Here is an 18,081-nt window from a genome sequence, read left to right as displayed (position 1 = left end):
GTCGATCATCAAATGAAACACATTATTGCCACAGTGTCCAGATCTTTAATAGAAATGGCTGTTAATTTAGAAATTATAATGAGTTCCAATATTGTACATATGAATTCATTTTGCCCGATCAATCATCTCATAATTTTTATTGAACTTTTTCTACTTCTCTGGGAATCCATTACCTTTATGTAAGGTGCCCCTCTCTCCCTTGAGGTTATGAACACATTGTGTTCTAGAAGTTCATTAGTAACTTTTCCCCCCAGGTAAGCAACATTCTAGAGACTGGTGAGGTTGTCAGGAGAGCCCTCCAACGCAGCCTTCCCTGCAGCATAGCCAGTGTCCACCTGGCAAGATGACATCCGTTTTTGAGTTCCATAGCATGCAAAGGCCTCCTGCTACTTAAAACTCTCCTTTGGCGTCCTACCTCCTGGCCTGTCCTACCTTCCAGCCTACTGTGTGCTGATGAGCAAGTCACCTAGCTGCGCCAAGCCTCACTTTCGTTGTAAAATGGGATAGTCATAGGCTATATCTCACGGGGTGGTTCTGAGGATTAAATGAGAGACATGATGTGCAACACCTAACAGGTGCCAGCTGGTATAAGGAGCTTCCTAAGTGTAAACTACTAATACTGTCATTACCATGCTCCCCAGCTACCAACCCCTCCCCATTCCCACACCCCAACAAACAGTCTCTGGAGCAGCTTGTCTGAATTCCATGTTGGGAAGCCAGAAACCTAAATTCATTCCCCCCACTGGATGAGTTGGAGAACTACTCAGTAAAGTTATTAGTATTTTTAATAGTTAACTCCAATAAGTCCTTATTTGGTTAAAAAATTAGACTGTATGGCTAAGGATTTCAGCATTTGAGGGAGGTAATTTTAGATTGGGGGTACAGGCTGAAGAGTTTTTCTCCCCTTTTCTGGATATTTAAAACTATCCTGTCTTGATTCTTGGAAGCCACTCTGGGTTATATGTCTCTAACTGCTTCCTTTTGATCTTATGGTGACCCCCTTCCCTCTGAGTTTTTTTCCCACAAGACTCAGGCCTCAGGCCTCTTCTTTGCTCCATTTACACCAGGGGTCTCATCCAGTCACAGTGCTTTCACGTCCACCTGAATTTTGGTGGCTCCCAAAATCTTACATTCTTAGATCCAGTGCTCCTTCCCCTTTGTCTCCATGGATGTCCAGTGTAATACACAACCAGACTCAACGTGTACTGAACTACCTCCTCAACTGCCTTCCCAAACTTGCTTCCTTCTATCTGTGTCTCAGATAAGAGCAGTTAAGAGCAAGTCTATCCTTCCAGTTGCCCGGCCCAAAAATCTTGGAGTCATCTGTAACCACCTCCCACCCCCGTCCCCAGAGCAAAAGCCAGAGGGCTTACAAGTAACCCATAAAGCTTTGCAGCTCTTCCTGCCCCACCCAGGATCCTTTTCTCCCTTGTTACTCTCCCTCCTACCATGCCCTTTCTGCTCATCAGTCCCCTTGCTCTTTCGCCATCATCCCAAGCAGGGACCTTAGCCACTGACGCCCCCTACTGCATGGAGTGCTCTCGCCTCCATCAGTGCTTGCCCTGCTCTTTGCTGTCCTTCAGGCCTCTGCTCACATGTCACATTCTCAGACCTTCCATATTAGTCCGTTCTCACACTGCTACGAAGAGTTACCCAAGACTTGGTAACTTATAAAGGAAAGAGGTTTAGTTGACTCACAGTTCCACATTGCAGTGGAGGCCTCAGGAAACTTACAATCATAGTAGAAGCCAAAGGAGAAGCAGGCACCTTCTTCACAGGGCAGCAGGACCAAGTGAGTGCAAGCAGGGGATATGCCAGAAGCTTATAAAGTCATCAGATCTCATGAGACTCACTCACTATTATGAAAACAGTGTGGGGGAAGCCACCCCTATGATCCAGTTACCTCCACCTGGTCCTGCCCTTGACATATATGGGGATTATGGAGATCACAATTCAAGATGAGATTTTGGGTGGAGACACAGCCAAACCATCTTATGTTCCCTGACCACTGTTATGAAATGGCACAAGCGACCTGACTCACACACCCCGAGCCCCTGACCCTGTTTTATTTTCTCCATAGCATTACCACCATTGGCTTATCTTCTCCCACTAGAATGTAAACTTCATGAGGGTAGAGTTTTCGTCCTAGATGCCTTATCCTTAGCTCCTGGGTTGGAGCCTAGCACAAGTCAGCCTGCACTGAATACCATGAACAGGGTGCTGTTGAATTCTACCCGCAGTGACTTCCTGTGGTGGCTCCATTACTCTGCTAATCATTTGCAAGTCTCCATCTCCAGCCTTCAGCTCTCTTCTGAGTTCTGGACACATATCTGAAAGCTCAGGAAGTCCACAGGCACTTTAAATGCAGTACTGATTCTTCAGTGACTGAGCCGATTTCTCTCCATTCTCTTTCTCTTCTGCTGACCGCGTGTTGGTTAACCATCCCACCATTCAGTTTTTCAGAACTGGAATTTCCATTTGATCCTTGAATCTTCTTTCTCTCAAGCACCCTACTCCACCCAGTTGTGTATCGCATACTGTTAATTCCCCTGGGAAAACTTGCTCCAAGTGTGAGCCATTTTCCCCTCTCCGTGCCCTCTCTCTGCAGGTTCTGGTTGTGTCTAGTTCCAGTTACCTCCTAGCCGGCTCTTAGCTTCCTGCCTGCTCCCAAGCTCTGCCCCTCTCCAGGCATCCCCCACTTGGGCTGGCATGGTTAGCCTTCTAAACATACACCTTGTCTTATTCCAAAACTCCTTTGCCCCGTGCCTCTGCCATAGCAGCGGATTTTTACTTTATGTCTCTTACCACCTAAGAGGGCCTCTGTTGTGAGGTTATGTGATCCAGACAATAGGGATTCTGGATCTCCACCACCACTTCTACCAGAGCAGCTGTGAGAGGTGGTGAAGTGGTGGTTGGTTTGTTTTAGAAGTGGGCCCCTTTAGGCTGGATGTGGTAGTTCATCCGTGCAATTGCAGCACTGTAGGAGGCTGAGGAGGGAGGATCTCCTGAGGCCAGGAGTTTGAGACCAGCCTGGGCAACACAGAGTTTGAGACCAGCCTAGGCAACAATAGAGACAAGCAATACCTTGTCTCTATTTAAAAAAAATTTAGCCAGGCTTGGTGGCAAGAACCTGTAGTCCCAGCTACTTGGGAGGCTGAGGCTGGAGGATCCTTTGAGCCTAGGCATTTGCTTGAGCCTGAATTCGAGGATTTGGTGAACTATGGTCACATCACTACACTCCAGCCTAGTTGACAGAGTGAGACCTGGCCTTTACAAATACATACATATATACATACATATATATATAAAAAGACCCCTTTAGTTTCAGTAAAAGATTCCCTGCCTTTTTTTTTTTAAGGAAAACTGTGGACTTACAGATTATGGTATACATTCATATATTGCTTTTTAAAAGTGGAACCCACCTCTTAAAATATATTAATATATGTATAAATATATATAAATATGTATATATAAAAATGTGTGTGTGTGTGTATGTATATATATATATATATATTTTTTTTTTTTTTTTTTTTGAGATAGGCTTTCTCTGTTCCCGAGGCTGGAGTGCAGTGGTGCAAGTATGGCTCACTGTAGCTTCTATCTCCCGGGCTCAAGCAATCGCTCCACCTCAGCCTCCCAAGTAGCTGGGACAACAGGCATGTGCCACTACACCCAGCTAATTTTTGTATTTTTTGTAGAGACAGGATCTCACTATGTTGCCCAGACTGGTCTCAAACTCTTGGGCTCACATAATTATCCCACCTCAGCCTCCCAAAGTGCTGGGATTAGAGGCGCCCTGCCCAAACCCACCTCTTCTTTAACCGTATCACCTACCACTCTTCAGCTCTGCAGTACCACTCAGTCTGTTCACTCTTCCTGGTCACATCAGACTACTGGCCCTTTCCTTGGATGTATCTAACTGCCTCATGTCTGTGACTCTGGGGAGTGCACATTACGGTGCCTGGTACACAGTAGGTGCTGAGTGAGTATTTGCAGACTTTTTTTTTTTTTTTCTCATTAGAAAGGTGAACCATCATATACAACTGGCACCAACTCCACCCGATCATGGTTTAGCTCCACCAAGTCTGTGTTTCTCAAAGTATATTCCCTTATCCACCCATCAGAATCACCTGGCTGTGCTTGTTACAGTACAGGCTTCCCACCCTCCCCCAGACCTACTTATTCAGACCTCAGTGGTGAAAGGTAGATTTGTAACAAATGCTATATAGATATCCAAACTTGAGAGTTACCGCTCTATGTATTGATCATATCAATTGAGTGTATTATTTACCAGTCACCATTCCAGGTTATAAGATTGCAAACATGACTACACCTTGGGCCTTGTCATCGCAGGAGGGATATCTCACATGCTGAATGTTTCAGTAGTATCAATGAAGAATTCTGAGAGGTGTTGAGTTCTAGAGGGACCAAAGGGTGCAGTACTTCAAAATACATTTCAGTGGTGTGGTCCATAATAACAAATGATATGGGAAGGTAGGGCCTAGCTTGACAAAAGGGACCCCAAAGTCATCCTTATTCATTGAGTTGCCTCCTGGGACTAGGTTGGGGAGGAGACTGGATGGAAGGGCCATGACTGACAGGTGGAGAGTGGCTGGCATCTGAACTCTTCTTGTCTTTTTCCCACTCTTGCCCTCCTGAACCTGTAGGCTCTAAATGGCCCAAGATTTTATTTTTTGTGAGGAGTAAAGGTCCTCTGAGAAATCTGGCAGGGCAAGGCGCTGACGTAAGAGTACTTCCAGCATTTTCACCTCAGGTCAGTGGTTGCTTCTTGCAGAAAGGTGTGAGGACCTTTCACATCGACACTCAGAAAAATTTCTGGTCCTTACCTGGCACTAGCTGCTCAAAAACATTTCTGCTTTTAATATTACAGAGACCATTAACTTACTTCCAAACCCAGGGCACGTGGCAACCATTTAGTGATCTGTCATGGGAATGGTTCACAGCTTGGTCTTTCTGAATTTTGTTGTAAACTCTAACACTGTTGTACTTCTCCAACCATCCTCTGTGTACTAAAGGATTAATATATCTCAAGAAAGAGCCCCAGTTGCTACTGTCAGAGAGCTGTAAGATAGACTAGGAATGACGATAGGAAAGCAGGGAGAAATCAAAATCAAATAAACGTAGAGAAATAAAACCTTTAAATGATGTAGATATTTTCAGTAAATGCATTATTAACTATCAGTAATAGGGCTTGGGCCATTTTTGTATGCGACTCTTGATCAGACAGGAAGCTGGTGTAGCCACAAGCCACAGATCTATCTAAAAGTGATTAAAATGAAATCATCTTTAATGGAGTGAATGGCATACGAGGGGCATACTTAATCATGTAACTGGGCTGTGCAAATTTTCCCTCTGACAGCTGAGCCCGATATTGTAAATCCAACAGGAAGACTAGCATTTAGAAGTTATAGCTCTGCCTTTAAAGTCTTCCCCTTTAAGGTGGGTTCTCTTGGCTGAAACGAAATTATCTCTCACGTGAGATGAAATATGGTCATCATTGGTTTTTTCAGCAAACATTTGTTGTGTGCCTGTGTATTGGGCATGTGTATCCAGTAATTGGATATACTATACCACATACTGTTTCAGACATTTTTTCCCACTTTAACTTGTTAATATGAACTACAATTTACTCATTTGTGTTAAGCACTGGACTGGATACTGTACATAATTATCCACAAAATGTTCACATTATTGAAGTAGGATATATCAGCAACATTTTACAGGTGAGAAAAATGAGGCCCAGAGAAGTAACTTGCCTGAGGTCACACAGCAATATAGAACAGAAACAGGATTTGAATTAGGGCTGTATGACTCCAAGCCCTGGTGTCCCTAACCCCACTGCACACTGCTTTCTTGTGAACGTGAACGCAGATGGGACACAATTCTCTCATATCCTAAAATATGGGAGCTGGACAGGACTTAAGAGGTTATCTGGCTCTACCTCTTAATTTTACAAATAAGGAAACCAAGAGCCAGTTTCATGGGAGATGATTAAGCCAAGGACTCCCTGCTTCAGAATTTGCTGAGAAAAGAAGAGAGCCCTTGCCTGAAAACCCGTATTTAAGTGCTTTTACAGAACTGTCCTTCACATTTAAGGATAACTTCTTCTTGATGTCTTTGGGTGATGACAAATGCGTTTGTGACAATAGTGATTTTACGTTTGTCTTGTGATGCTGTAGTTCTTTAGATTTTACTTTCCAAGTTAGCATTTCTTATGGTAACTTGATTTAGATGACATAGGCCAGCATGTCTCAAACTCTAATGTACATACAGATCACCTAGGATTTAGCAGGTCTCATGGGGACCTGAAGACTGCCACTCTAATAAGCTCCCAGGTGATGCTACCCATTGCCTGGTTGCACTTTGAGTGGCAAAGATGCAGGCAGGGTTCGAAGAAACCTTTTTAGCTTCTTTGCTTTTTAAGAAGCATCTCTGGATATACATATGGATTGCAAGTGGTGCTATGGCCTGATAAAAGATAGCCAGGTAATGATTAAGATAATTTCCTTAGGTATTTACAGAGGCATCTGTCCCCATGAACTTTCTTAATGAGCTTAGGCTGCAGCAATTATATCTTTAAAAGTGGAGTTTAATGGGGAAGGCATATTTGGGAAGTCTGAATGGAGGATTGTAAGCTGCAGACAGCGGGGGCCATGCTTGGTGCAGTGTGTTTATGAGGGTGCCAGGCTGAATATTGGTCATGTAGGAGCTTTTTAGTTTAGGCTAATGACTAAGGGCATGGTTGTCAGGTAACCTTTGGTGCAAGTCCCAGATCTGCCACTAACCAATGGTGTATATTTGGGCAAGTTACCTTACCACCTTCAGACTTAGTTTGCTTAGCTTTAAAGTGGCGTTGCAACTATTATTTACCTAAGGTGTTTTAATGAGGATAAAAGGAGATCAGGTATGCATGTACAGCATGATATGTGGTCTTTCAGTTATTGGCGGCCCAGCATTTCTGGAATAAGAAAAAGGATAAAATGCTTTCAAGCACTTCACTTCTTCCTGAATTGTGTTATTTATGTTACATTTGGGGATATTTTTATTGCCAGGGATTCTAGTGGCATCTAGCCCTCTCCTGCACCTCTGCCTCTGTGCTTTGCCAGCAGTGTGGCTAGATGTATGGTGGGCAGGCGAGAATGACAGGCAGGAACAGTTGGTGGGCCTAAGGAGGGATATGACATAAGATGTGCTATGGGACACCTATGCTGACAATGACTGCTCAGTTATTATTGGGAGTCAGCCTAGTTTAAGGAGAAGGTCATGGGCCTCAGAGCCAGATAGACCAGGAGAAGAACCTAGTCCTGCTACTTAAAAACAAGTTTACTGAGCCTCAGTTTCCTAATCTGTGAAGTGGGGATAATGAAACCAACCTGACAGGATTGCTGTAAGAATTAGAGATAATATCTGCAAAACCCATTCATATAATACATGCTTAATAAAAGGGAGCCATTATTACATTAATATTATTAAATAAACAGGAAACCCCTGGTGGAACTATTCAAATTCTTTAACCTGATCCATCAAGGGGCATTTATTGTTCCATTGCTGTGTTCTCAGCTCTAGCTGTATACCATGGGAGGGCGGCGTATGATTCAGAAAATTCCAAGCCAGGGTCCTGATTCCTGGGTTCTGTGATTTTCCACAGCTCTGCCTATATCTTCTACTAGGAATGGTCATTATCAGCATGTATATTCCTCTCTCAGCTTTCTTTCCCACCTCCTCCCTCCCAGGAGAATAAAAACATTTGAACATTGTTTCTTTGCCTTTGGGAGCCTGGGGAATTCCGAGAGGAGGGGTGTTGGTTCTAAAACATAAACTCTATGGGAAAAGGCCTTTTTCTACAATATTCACCATTGTATCCCCAGCGGCCATAAAAGGTGTGCAAAACATTTTTGTTGATTAAATAAATGTTAAAGCTCCAGAGACTATTTGTTATACATTGCCAGGAGAGTTTCTTTACGTGGGCACCATGGACTTTCTGGCCAGGGCGATTCTCTCTTGTGAGGGCTGTCCCGTGCACTGTAGGATGTTCAGCAGCAGCGTTGGCTTCTACCCACCACATGCCAGTAGCACATCCTCAGTTGTGACAACCAAAAATGTCTTCAGATATTGCCAAATCTCTTCTGGGGTGCAACATCCCCCTCAGATGAGCACCCCTGGTCTGTGGAGACAGGGTTTGGACCAGGAGTCTATTGGGAAGGGAAGGTTTATAACATGAATGAAAGAAAAAGATTTTTAAATCTATGAGAATATACTGTATATGTGATACCAGTAAAAATGTTTCCTTCCTTGACATCCATTACAAACATTTACCTTCAGCTGCTACAAGTGTCTACTCAGGTGACAGGGAAGAGAGGTGTGGCTGCTGGCTGCCCAGGCTGCAGCGTTGCCATGAACAGCTTGCACTGCTACTTTAAGAAACAGTAACCGTAGGCCTGGTGCAGTGGCTCACGCCTGTAATCCTAGCACTTTGGGAGGCTGAGACGGGTGGATCAGGAGGTCAGGAGACCGAGACCATCCTGGTCGATATGGTGAAACCCCGTCTCTACTAAAAATACAAAAAAAAATAGCCAGGCGTAGTGGCGGGAGCCTGTAGTCCCAGCTACTCGGGAGACTGAGGCAGGAGAATGGCATGAACCCGGGAGGCGGAGCTTGCAGTGAGCCGAGTGCCACTGCACTCCAGCCTGGGCGACAGAGCGAGACTCCATCTCAAAAAAAAAAAAAAAAAAAAAGAAACAGTAACCGTAGATGATACAGCTGCAGTTCAATTTTGAATCAGCAAGTCCAGTACAGACTGACCTGTTTACAGGGCAGATCGTTTAAAAATCTCGGGTTATTTGCTCTTCTGAAATTGATTCTGTGGATATGGCCCAATTTTGCTTGTTAAACAAGTATGAAGTTCAGGCATGAGGTTTAGGCACATTGGTGTTTTTCGGTGACTGTTGGAATCACATTTGACTCACAATAGGACGCCTTGCCTTCTACTGGCCAGCCAAGTACTTACTCCCATTAGTACTTTCGACAATACTGTTTTATTACTTTGAAGCCTGAATATTCAGAAAGGTGCCCAGCAGCTGGAAAGAATCTTTAAGATCACAGAATCACCCTCCCCCATGAAGAAATTAGGAAACTGAGTTTCTTTGGAGCCTAATATATCTCCTTTCTTTTTTTTTTTTTGAGATGGAGTTTTGCTCTTGTTGCCAAGGCTGGAGTTCAGTGGCACAATCTTGGCTCACTGCAACCTCCACCTCCCAGGTTCAAATGATTCTCCTGCCTCAGACTCCTGAGTAGCTGGGATTACAGGCGTGCACCACCACGTCCAGCTATTTTTTGTATTTTTGGTAGAGATGGCGTTTCATCGTGTTGGCCAAGCTGATCTCAAATTCCTGACCTCAAGTGATCCAACTGCCTCAACCTCCCAGAGTGTGGGGATTACAGGCATGAACCACTGTGCCCAGCCCATATCTCCTTTCAAATCCCAGTACATCAGTATCATCAGGTGTTAGTCTGTTAAAATAGAGCTTTTGTTGAGTATAATCCTTTTGGTTTTTGTGAAGATCTTCCCTACCCTGCTCCATTGGAAAGACTATTTTAATATTGTTTCTTCTCAGAATATTACCTGGATACAATCTTGTATTAAAAATGGTGTTCAGGCCTAGAGGTGATGGGTCACTCCTGTAATCCCAGTACTTTGGGAGGCTAAAGCAGTGGGATCACTTAAGGCCAAGAGTTTGAGACCAGCCTGGGCAACATAGTGAGACCCTCCCTCTACAAAAAAAATACAAAAATTAGCTGACCACAGGTGACATGCACCTGTAGTCCCAGCTACTTGAGAGGCTGAGGCAGAAGGATCGCTTGAGCCCAGGAGGTCAAGAATGCAGTGAACTATGATTGTGCCACTGCACTCCAGCTTGGGCAACAGAGTGAGACCTTGTCCCATAAACAAAAAAAAAAAAAAAAAAAAAGGGGGATTCAGCAAAAATGATGGCCTTGATGAAAACATACCAAAAGAGTCAACTGTAAAACTCCATTTAAAAAGGCAAGTGTATATATGGCTTGAATGGGCAGCTCAGCAGTGATGGGTGAAGAGCAGGAAATCACAGATGGGGCACCTGTCTTCAAATCACATGTTAGTGGCCACAGACAAGTTCCCAAACCTCTCTAAGCACCAGCCTGCTCACCTGTAATGGTGATGAATAATATCGACAGCTTCATAAATAGGATTGCAGGGATTCAGTGCTTCAACGGAGGTCAGAGGCTCAGCACACTAGCAAAAATTCGGCACTTACATGTTAGTCATTGACACTGTTGTGTTACACTAATAAGCACTTCCTAGTTGTTATTTTATTCTAGAGTCCTTTTAGGGTCTCTGGAAACATGATTTCTTCAAAAAACCTGGATAATGAAACTGAGGGGACCTATGTAACTTGCTACAATTATCTCCTGCACTGGAATACGAGTAAAAGACCAGACTGTGGAGACAGAGGCATTTAAAAAGAACCATATATAGTAAATTTTCATCTGTGATTTTTATTTTTTTGTCTAGGTTAAATGGTATTATCCTCACATTTTATTTGGTTAAAATTGACATCATACTATATGAAGCAACATTCAAATTATACTCATTCTAAACCGTTTCAAATTGAAGTGAACTTTAAAAATTAGTTAAAAAATTTTTTTTTTGAATATACAGTTTTTTGAATGAAAAAAAAAATACAAAGTATATTTCCTCCCTTTGGGCGCTAGAATCCCACCCCCCAACACACACAGAGGGAAGAAGCCTTGTGTATACTCTCCTGTGTGCTTTGGGGGATCCAGGAATGTGTTTACTGAGCATATGTAGCAGAGCAGTCAGTTAAAGGAAGAAAAGTTGTATTTTAATGTTAAAATGATAGATTTTTCATGCTAACAGTCTATTCAGAAAAAGTTAAGAGTTTAAAAATTTTTTCCCCTCATTTAAAAAATAAAGCTGAAAAAGACATAAAATCTATGTTAAATAGCCAACTTAATATCTATCCAAGTTGATACTTCAGTAACTACAGCCCAGTCAATCCATGTGGACTGATGTATTTCATCAGGGTCCCAGGCATGAACTGTCATTAGCAAGGTATTGATTGAGTACTTCATTCTTTGCCACACTCTTAGACATAGTTATTTTAGGCTTAAAGTCTGACAACAACAAAATGCAGTCATGGTGTTTAATGTGGATTTGCTTTTCTAAAACAATGTCCAACAAATTGAGTTGTAAATTCAGTGCTTTACGGTAGATTTCTTTATGGGACCACACCTGCACAGTGGAAGTCCCTTGTTTTCCCCTAAACTAGTCCGTGATTGTGCGTCCTTAGTGACCTTCTGATAAGGAAGCGGTATTCAGAATTGCATTTTTTGTTTTTGGTGGAAGTCCCTTGTTTTCCCCTAAACTAGTCCGTGATTGTGCGTCCTTAGTGACCTTCTGATAAGGAAGCGGTATTCAGAATTGCATTTTTTGTTTTTTTCAGACAGAGCCTCACTCTGTCACCCAGGCTGGAGTGCAGTGGCCCAACCTCGGTGCACTGCGACCTCCATCTCCTGGGTTCAAGCGATTCTCGTGTCTCAGCCTCCCAAGTAGCTGGGACTGCAGGTGAGCATCACCACTCCCGGCTAATTTTTGTATTAATATTGTTAGTAGAGGTGGACTTTTACCATGTTGGCCTTGCTGGTCTCAACTCCTGTCCTCAAGTGATTTACCTGCCTCAGCCTCCGAAAGTACTTGGATTATAGTCATGAGCCACTGCGGCTGGCCATAAATGCATTTTTGATATTGAGGTTCGACTCTTAGGGAGCATTCACTGGTTCATAGTTCAAGGACTGTAGTCCTTGCTGTGCTTATCCCAACCCAGGCATGGACCTTTGGCTTTGCCTCCACCTCTGAGCACATGTGAGTTTTGTCTCTAGTGTGCAGCGGTTTAGCAACTGTCCAGGAAGTACAACATACTGAGGGTCCTTGGGGACAGTGTCTCTGGGGTCAATGTCTGGTAAAGAGCATTGCTTTTATAGATTCCAGATCCCAGTGGGTCAGCTGTGATTTTGAGGTACTTTATCCTCTCAGCAAGCTTCTTACTTCTCACCAACAACCAGATGTGGGCTTTCATGCATTATTTGTGTGATGAAACATAATCTTAGGCTGATATAATTGTACCCCAACATTTTTTAGCCTGAACTGCTAATTCAATGTAGAGAGAAAGAAAAGGTGGCAAGAATTGAGAGTCTTGAACTCCTAAGGTTTGATGGGACCGGTCATTTTACCATCCCAGGCAACGGTGCTTGATAAAACCAGTTAAATTGCAGTGTTTCTGGTGACTAAACCTGTAGTATGTTGCCATCTAGTGGAACATACAGCAAACTAAAGATTAATGCAGTCTGACCATAAAGTTCCCCTGAGCTAATTAAATCAGCCAGAGAAAAGAACTGAAAGTATTTTCTAAAGGCAAGTGTTTTGGTAACATGCAAATTCATATGAAACCAGAGTTGACTTTTCTTAAAGTAGGCAAATGGTCACTCTGTTTCTCAAGAGTGCTTGCATACCACCCAGTTACTAACAAGTTTTCAAACATATCACCAGGCCAGGACACTGCATTTTCATTGTCATCTGTACAATATACAGTTTCTCTTCTAAAGTCCTGGAGAAAATGCTTGGTTATCAGTAGGTTATTTTGGTATGTTTTAAAATGTGATTTTAAGATGTCCATTCCCTTTCTTATTAATACATACTTATCCTTTTTTTCTATTAAATTTCCAAGAATAAATCTGCTGATTTTTAGGAGAAGCAAACACATGACTTCACAAAGTAGGGATTTCACATTTTAAATTCTAACTAGCATCCCCAAAATGTCCAGTCCTGTGGTTTGAGACCTGATTTTTAGGAAGACCTGAAAGATTCTACTGTGGGCTGTTTTGTGAGCACTGACTGCTTGTTTTGTCTTTGTCCTGCTCCTGCTTGCCTAGATCCCTCCCTGGTGCCACAGCAGCTGAGTGCGCATCAAATCTGAAGAAAATCTACACAGTACAGACAGTACAGGTAAGAGCAAGAGAGGGACTAACTGGATTAACACGGCACACATCGGACACCTAATCACCCACCTTGAAATCTGTTGCTGTGCTGGCAGCCCCTGTCCAGGGTTCTGCTCTGGAGTTGACTCTCGGGTCCAGGTTGGCACAACTGCCCTTGACCAAGTCCACCCCAGGGCCAGCTGAGCACACAGTCAGGTGGCCTGCTCTTCTCTTGGCCACCTGCTGAACCTTTACTACCTAAACCTTTCATAGACCCACACAAAAGGCAGACTGCAGTGTGGTTAAGAGGAAAGGTTTTTAAGATCTTTATCTGTGTTCCTGTTCAAACTCCAGTTCTGCCACTGCCTTGCTGTGCCTCTGTTCCCCATCAGTGAGAGGCAGTGGCGCCTTCCCTGCAGGGCTATTAAAGGTTTAGAGGTCACATAGGGAGAGCAGGATAGTGTGGAGCATGAAGATGGAGAGTCTCTGCTTGGTTTCCTACTTCACTTCACAGTTCCATCATCCTAAATTAGGCATGGATCAACCCCTTTCATCTCTGTAAAATTGGTCTAATGGTAGCACCTACCTCCATGGGTTACTGTGAAGACTGAATAAGATTATGTTTATGCCATGCTTAGTGGAATACCTAATACGTAGCAGATTCTTAATGAGTGCAAGCTCTTAGTTCTATTAGTTCTTTCTCTATCTAACTCTGATGGTGGAGTTGGAAAAACACAACTGAAAAAACACAACTGGCCAGGCACAGTGGCTCACGCCTGAAATCCCAGGAGTTTGGGAGGCTGAGGTGGGAGGATTGCTTGAGCCTAGGAGTTCCAGAGCAGCCTGGGCAACATAGACCCCCATCTCTACAAATAATTTCCTTCAGAATTAACTGGGCGTGGTGGCACACACCTGTGGTCCCAGCTGCTTGGGAGGCTGAGGCACAGTGATCACTTGAGCCCAGGATTTCAACACTGCAGTGAGCTATATTCACACCACTGCACTCCAGCCTGGGCAACAGAGCAAGACCTTGTCTCAAAAAAGACAAAACCTGATTGATTTAATTGATCCCATTTCTATTTTCTTCAATAGCAGATTCTATCCAGTTTCTCCTATCTTCTAGTTTAATGGGTTGGTGCAGGTAGAATAAGGCTTCTGAGGCTGCTTCAGAGTTGCATTGACCGTATGTCCATGAATTTTCTAGAAGGGCCAGATTTTAAATAGCTTTCCTGTTGTATCCCTAAATCTTTTAATGTCTTAGAAATTCCAATAGATCAGCATCTAAATTGTGTCTCTTAGGCAGCCTCTTACATGCAGAAGTAGCACAGAGATCCATTTTTTTTCAGGCTGTGGTCCCAGTATCTGGTTCAAACTGGTTCAAAAAAGTTGGCATGCATAATTACGAAGTCCCAGAAATCTGATTGTAAGGTGCTGTGTGTGGCTACCAAGGGCAGTGAGCCGGGTGTGAAGACACTGTCCTGACTGTGGGCCATTTCTGGTGTAGTTGGGGAAGTGACATAAACGTGTGGGAAGCAGAGCAGCAGTGCTGCTGTGCAGTGCCAAGTACAGACGGCACCGCAAGGCAGCGCGAGGACCACTGTCCAGAGACATCAACGTGTTCAGAATCTGGGAGGCCTCCCTGCACGTCTCCTCTTCTGTGGATTTAGGGACTTCTGTGACCTTTTCCCAGCAGCTATTTTATAATCCTCAGAGCGCTTGATTTGAAGGCCTGTCCTCATGTAAAGGCTCTCAGAGTCTCATTAGACTTTTCCCAATCCACATGACATTAGATCATCAGGGCTATGTAAGAGATTCCAGGGCTGACACTAGTCAGATGAGGGGATTGGTTTGGTTTTCCTGACCCTGCGAGATAACCCAGAGTATTTGATAGAGCCCTTGAATCCACAGCATTTTAGGGTCTTCAGGGAGCAATTTAAAGCACCCGGGCAGGCACATACTAGGAAATGCTTTCTTTAAAACTACTTTATTGGGATATAATTTGTATACAGTAAATGTAGATTTCTTAAGTATAACTTTTGACAAGGGTACGTATGTACAACCATCATGCAGATCAAGACAAAAAAAAAATCTTTCCCATACACCAGAAAGTCTCTTTGTGCCCTTTCCAGCCTCCATCCCCCAAAGCAACCACTGTTCTCATTTCTACCACATTACATTCATTCTGTTATTGAACTTTATGTGAATGGAATCATGCAGTACCATATTATTGTGTCTGGTCCTTTGCACTCAATGAATATTGAAGAATTGAATGAATGAATGAGGCTGAGCATGGTGGCTTACGCCTGTAATCCCCACACTTTCGGAGGCCGAGGCGGGCGGATCACTTGAGTTCAGGAGTTCAAGACCAGCCTGAGCAACATGGTGAAACCCTGTTTCTACTAAAAATACAAAAATTAGCCTGGAGTGGTGACACAGGCCCGTAGTCCCAGCTACTGGGGAGGCCGAGACAGGAGAATCGCTTTAACCCGGGAGGTGGAGGTTGCAGTGAGCTGAGATTGTGCTGCCCTCTAGCCTGGGTGACAGAGTGAGACTCTGTCTCTTACATGTACACACTCTCAAAAAAAAAAAAAGAATGAATTAGAAGTTAATAAATGAACCACTTTCCTGTAAGGATTCTGTAGGCTGCACATTCTCAGCGGGGGCCAAAGTTGATTCTTGCAGAGGAAGTACATCAGTGAACAAATCTCGCTCTTTTTATGTGCAAAGCATAGATGTCCGTGCAGTCCATAAACATATATGGTATCTCTGTGATATTAAAATTTTGTCATAGGTGATTAGGATAAAGGGCTCTTTTAGGGCCTAAGGGAGCAACAGTGAAAAAATGGCTGATAAACACTGCCTTAAGGATCAGGAAAGTCCTTTCTCTCTCAGCTGTCTGTGCTCCCTCGGTTTCTCATCTGTAAAACTGAGGTAATATTAGTGCCTACTCCCTAAGGTTGAATGAAAGTTAGATAAGATAGGTATATAGTTCTTAGTGATGCTTGGCACTTAGTCCTCAGATGTGGCCGGCTTTTACTTAAGTGTTACTGGATTCTGTCCCTCAGCTCTATCAGTTATCTGGTTAGGGTAGTCACAGTGCCTTGGTTGATATCTCATATGTGACACTTTCTAGCTTGGACAAGTTATATAACCTGTCTGAATCTCATTTTACTCATCTGTAAGATGGGAATAATTGTGATGGTAATTTTATCATGCTGTCATGAGACTTAAATGACACAATGACGTAAAAAGCCATAGTTAAGTACCCAATCATCTGCCATAATTTGTCTACTTCTACTGAGATATCTTTTTATGCTTTCTTCAGTCATATTTTATATCAGAAAACTATACACCACTGCTTCTAGATTATTTATTTCAAGTGATTATACTCTGGATTGCACCACCACTAACAGGTGTATGTGAAGATACTTAACTTATCAATAACTTTTGAGATTTCAGCCTGCGAGTGTCCTTAATATCTAATCAATTGTCCTTAGTATTTAAGAGCTGGCCAGGATATTATCTTGCAAGTCATTTGAGGATATGCTTTTGTCCCACTGTTTTTTTAATTTATTCTAGGATTGTATATTAATTATTTTTTCTTCAGAAGCAGGGTCTCACTCTGTCACCCAGGCAGGAGTGCAGTGGTGCAATCATAGCTCACTGCAGCCTCAAACTCCTGCTCTCAAGAGATCCTCCCACCCCATCTTCCTCCCAAGTATCTAGGACTACAGCCATGTGCTACCACACCCAGCTAAATTATGTTATTTTTTTGTAGAGATGGGGTCTTGCTATGTTGCTCAGTCTAGTCTCGAATTTCTGACCTCAAGCTGTGTTCCTTCCTTGACCTCTCAAAGTGCTGAGATTATTCTCACTCCATTAGCACTAAAAAATCCGCTTCTCCAATTATGTCTATATTTTCCTCCCACATGTGTTTAGATGGTAAAAATCATGTGATATTAATGATTGCCTTATTAAAGACATATGTGTCTTTTTACACTTTGAGGCCCTTTAGCAAATCAAAGTAGATGGGTTTGGGAGAGGAATTGTCACCCCATCTATTAGCTGAGGAGCCTGAGGCTGGAGATAAGTGGCCCAAATATTCAGTGGAAAGAGCCAATCATGCCATGTCTCTAGGACTGGAACTCTCTCCACTTCCAGTTCAGTTCTCTTTCTTTTACTCCCCCTGATTGAGGAGTCAGGGAGGCTCAGCCTCCAAAGGACCTGGGAACCCCTGCTGAGGACACTTTGATCATACCCAACAATAATTCTCTCTGCCTGGAGTTAAATTCATTTCTACTTTCCTGCCTTTCTTGGAAAATTCCATTTTACATCTAGGCATGTTTTCCAGATGCTTATTGATTCTCTTACTCTTTTGTGAACCTGTCCAAATTTTCCACAGTTCTCATGTGGTTTTGCATCCTCAGGGGTTGCAGTGCAGAATAGAAAATGGCTTTTAGCCAGGTGCATTGGCTCATGCCTGTGATCCCAGCTACTCAGGAAGCTGAGGTGGGAGGATTGCGTGAGCCTAGGAGTTCGAGTTCAGCCTGGGCAACATGACAAGACCCACATCTCTAGAGGGAAAAAATAATAGAACACGGCTTTTGACCAAGCCTTATTTTACCTGTTGGAGAATGAAGAGCTACCTGCCAGATGTGATTTGCAAGAGAAGTCTCCCTTGTCCAGTTTATTTCGGCCTTACCTGCTATAAGACTAAAAATCCCACCCCTGAAAACTCATTCCTGTACAGCACTCTGTCTCGAACCTCAGTTATTTGAAGTTATCACCTTCAAGATTTTGCCACACTTAATCTCACTTGTATATTCTACCCGGTATTTCTTATAAATTGACTTCTCATTTAAATTTGCATAAAACAGAAACCATATTTCCTCTCTAAGTGGAAATTCAGCATCGTTTATCATAAACAAAGTCTTCATAAAGGGTATATATAACCTATTGAAATTAAGAAAATGTTTCCCCTGCATATGCCAAACTTATCCTGTGTACTGTCGATCATATCAAGACTTC

The 18,081-nt window shown here is 43.1% G+C and overlaps 1 protein-coding gene across 6 annotated transcripts in view; it reads left to right on the top strand.

Moving 5' to 3' along the window:
* Positions 1–18,081, top strand: part of EIF4E3 (eukaryotic translation initiation factor 4E family member 3) — a 72,902-nt gene that overhangs the window by 30,725 nt on the left and 24,096 nt on the right. For 3 of the 6 annotated variants that reach the window (NM_001266831.1, XM_077990136.1, XM_028843118.2), the window contains 1 exon segment: positions 13,009–13,081. The exons of 1 other annotated variant lie outside the window; for it this stretch is intronic. Coding sequence is in view for 1 of the 5 variants with exons in the window: in XM_028843118.2 (XP_028698951.1) it covers positions 13,009–13,081 (73 nt within the window). In the remaining 4 variants the exon portion in view is untranslated. 6 annotated transcript variants of the gene reach the window in all.

This window comes from Macaca mulatta, chromosome 2, assembly GCF_049350105.2.
Source record: "Macaca mulatta isolate MMU2019108-1 chromosome 2, T2T-MMU8v2.0, whole genome shotgun sequence".
Taxonomy (NCBI): Eukaryota; Metazoa; Chordata; class Mammalia; order Primates; family Cercopithecidae; genus Macaca; species Macaca mulatta.
The sequence above is the reverse complement of the archived record's forward strand: the minus strand, read 5'-3'. Positions and strand labels throughout refer to the sequence as shown.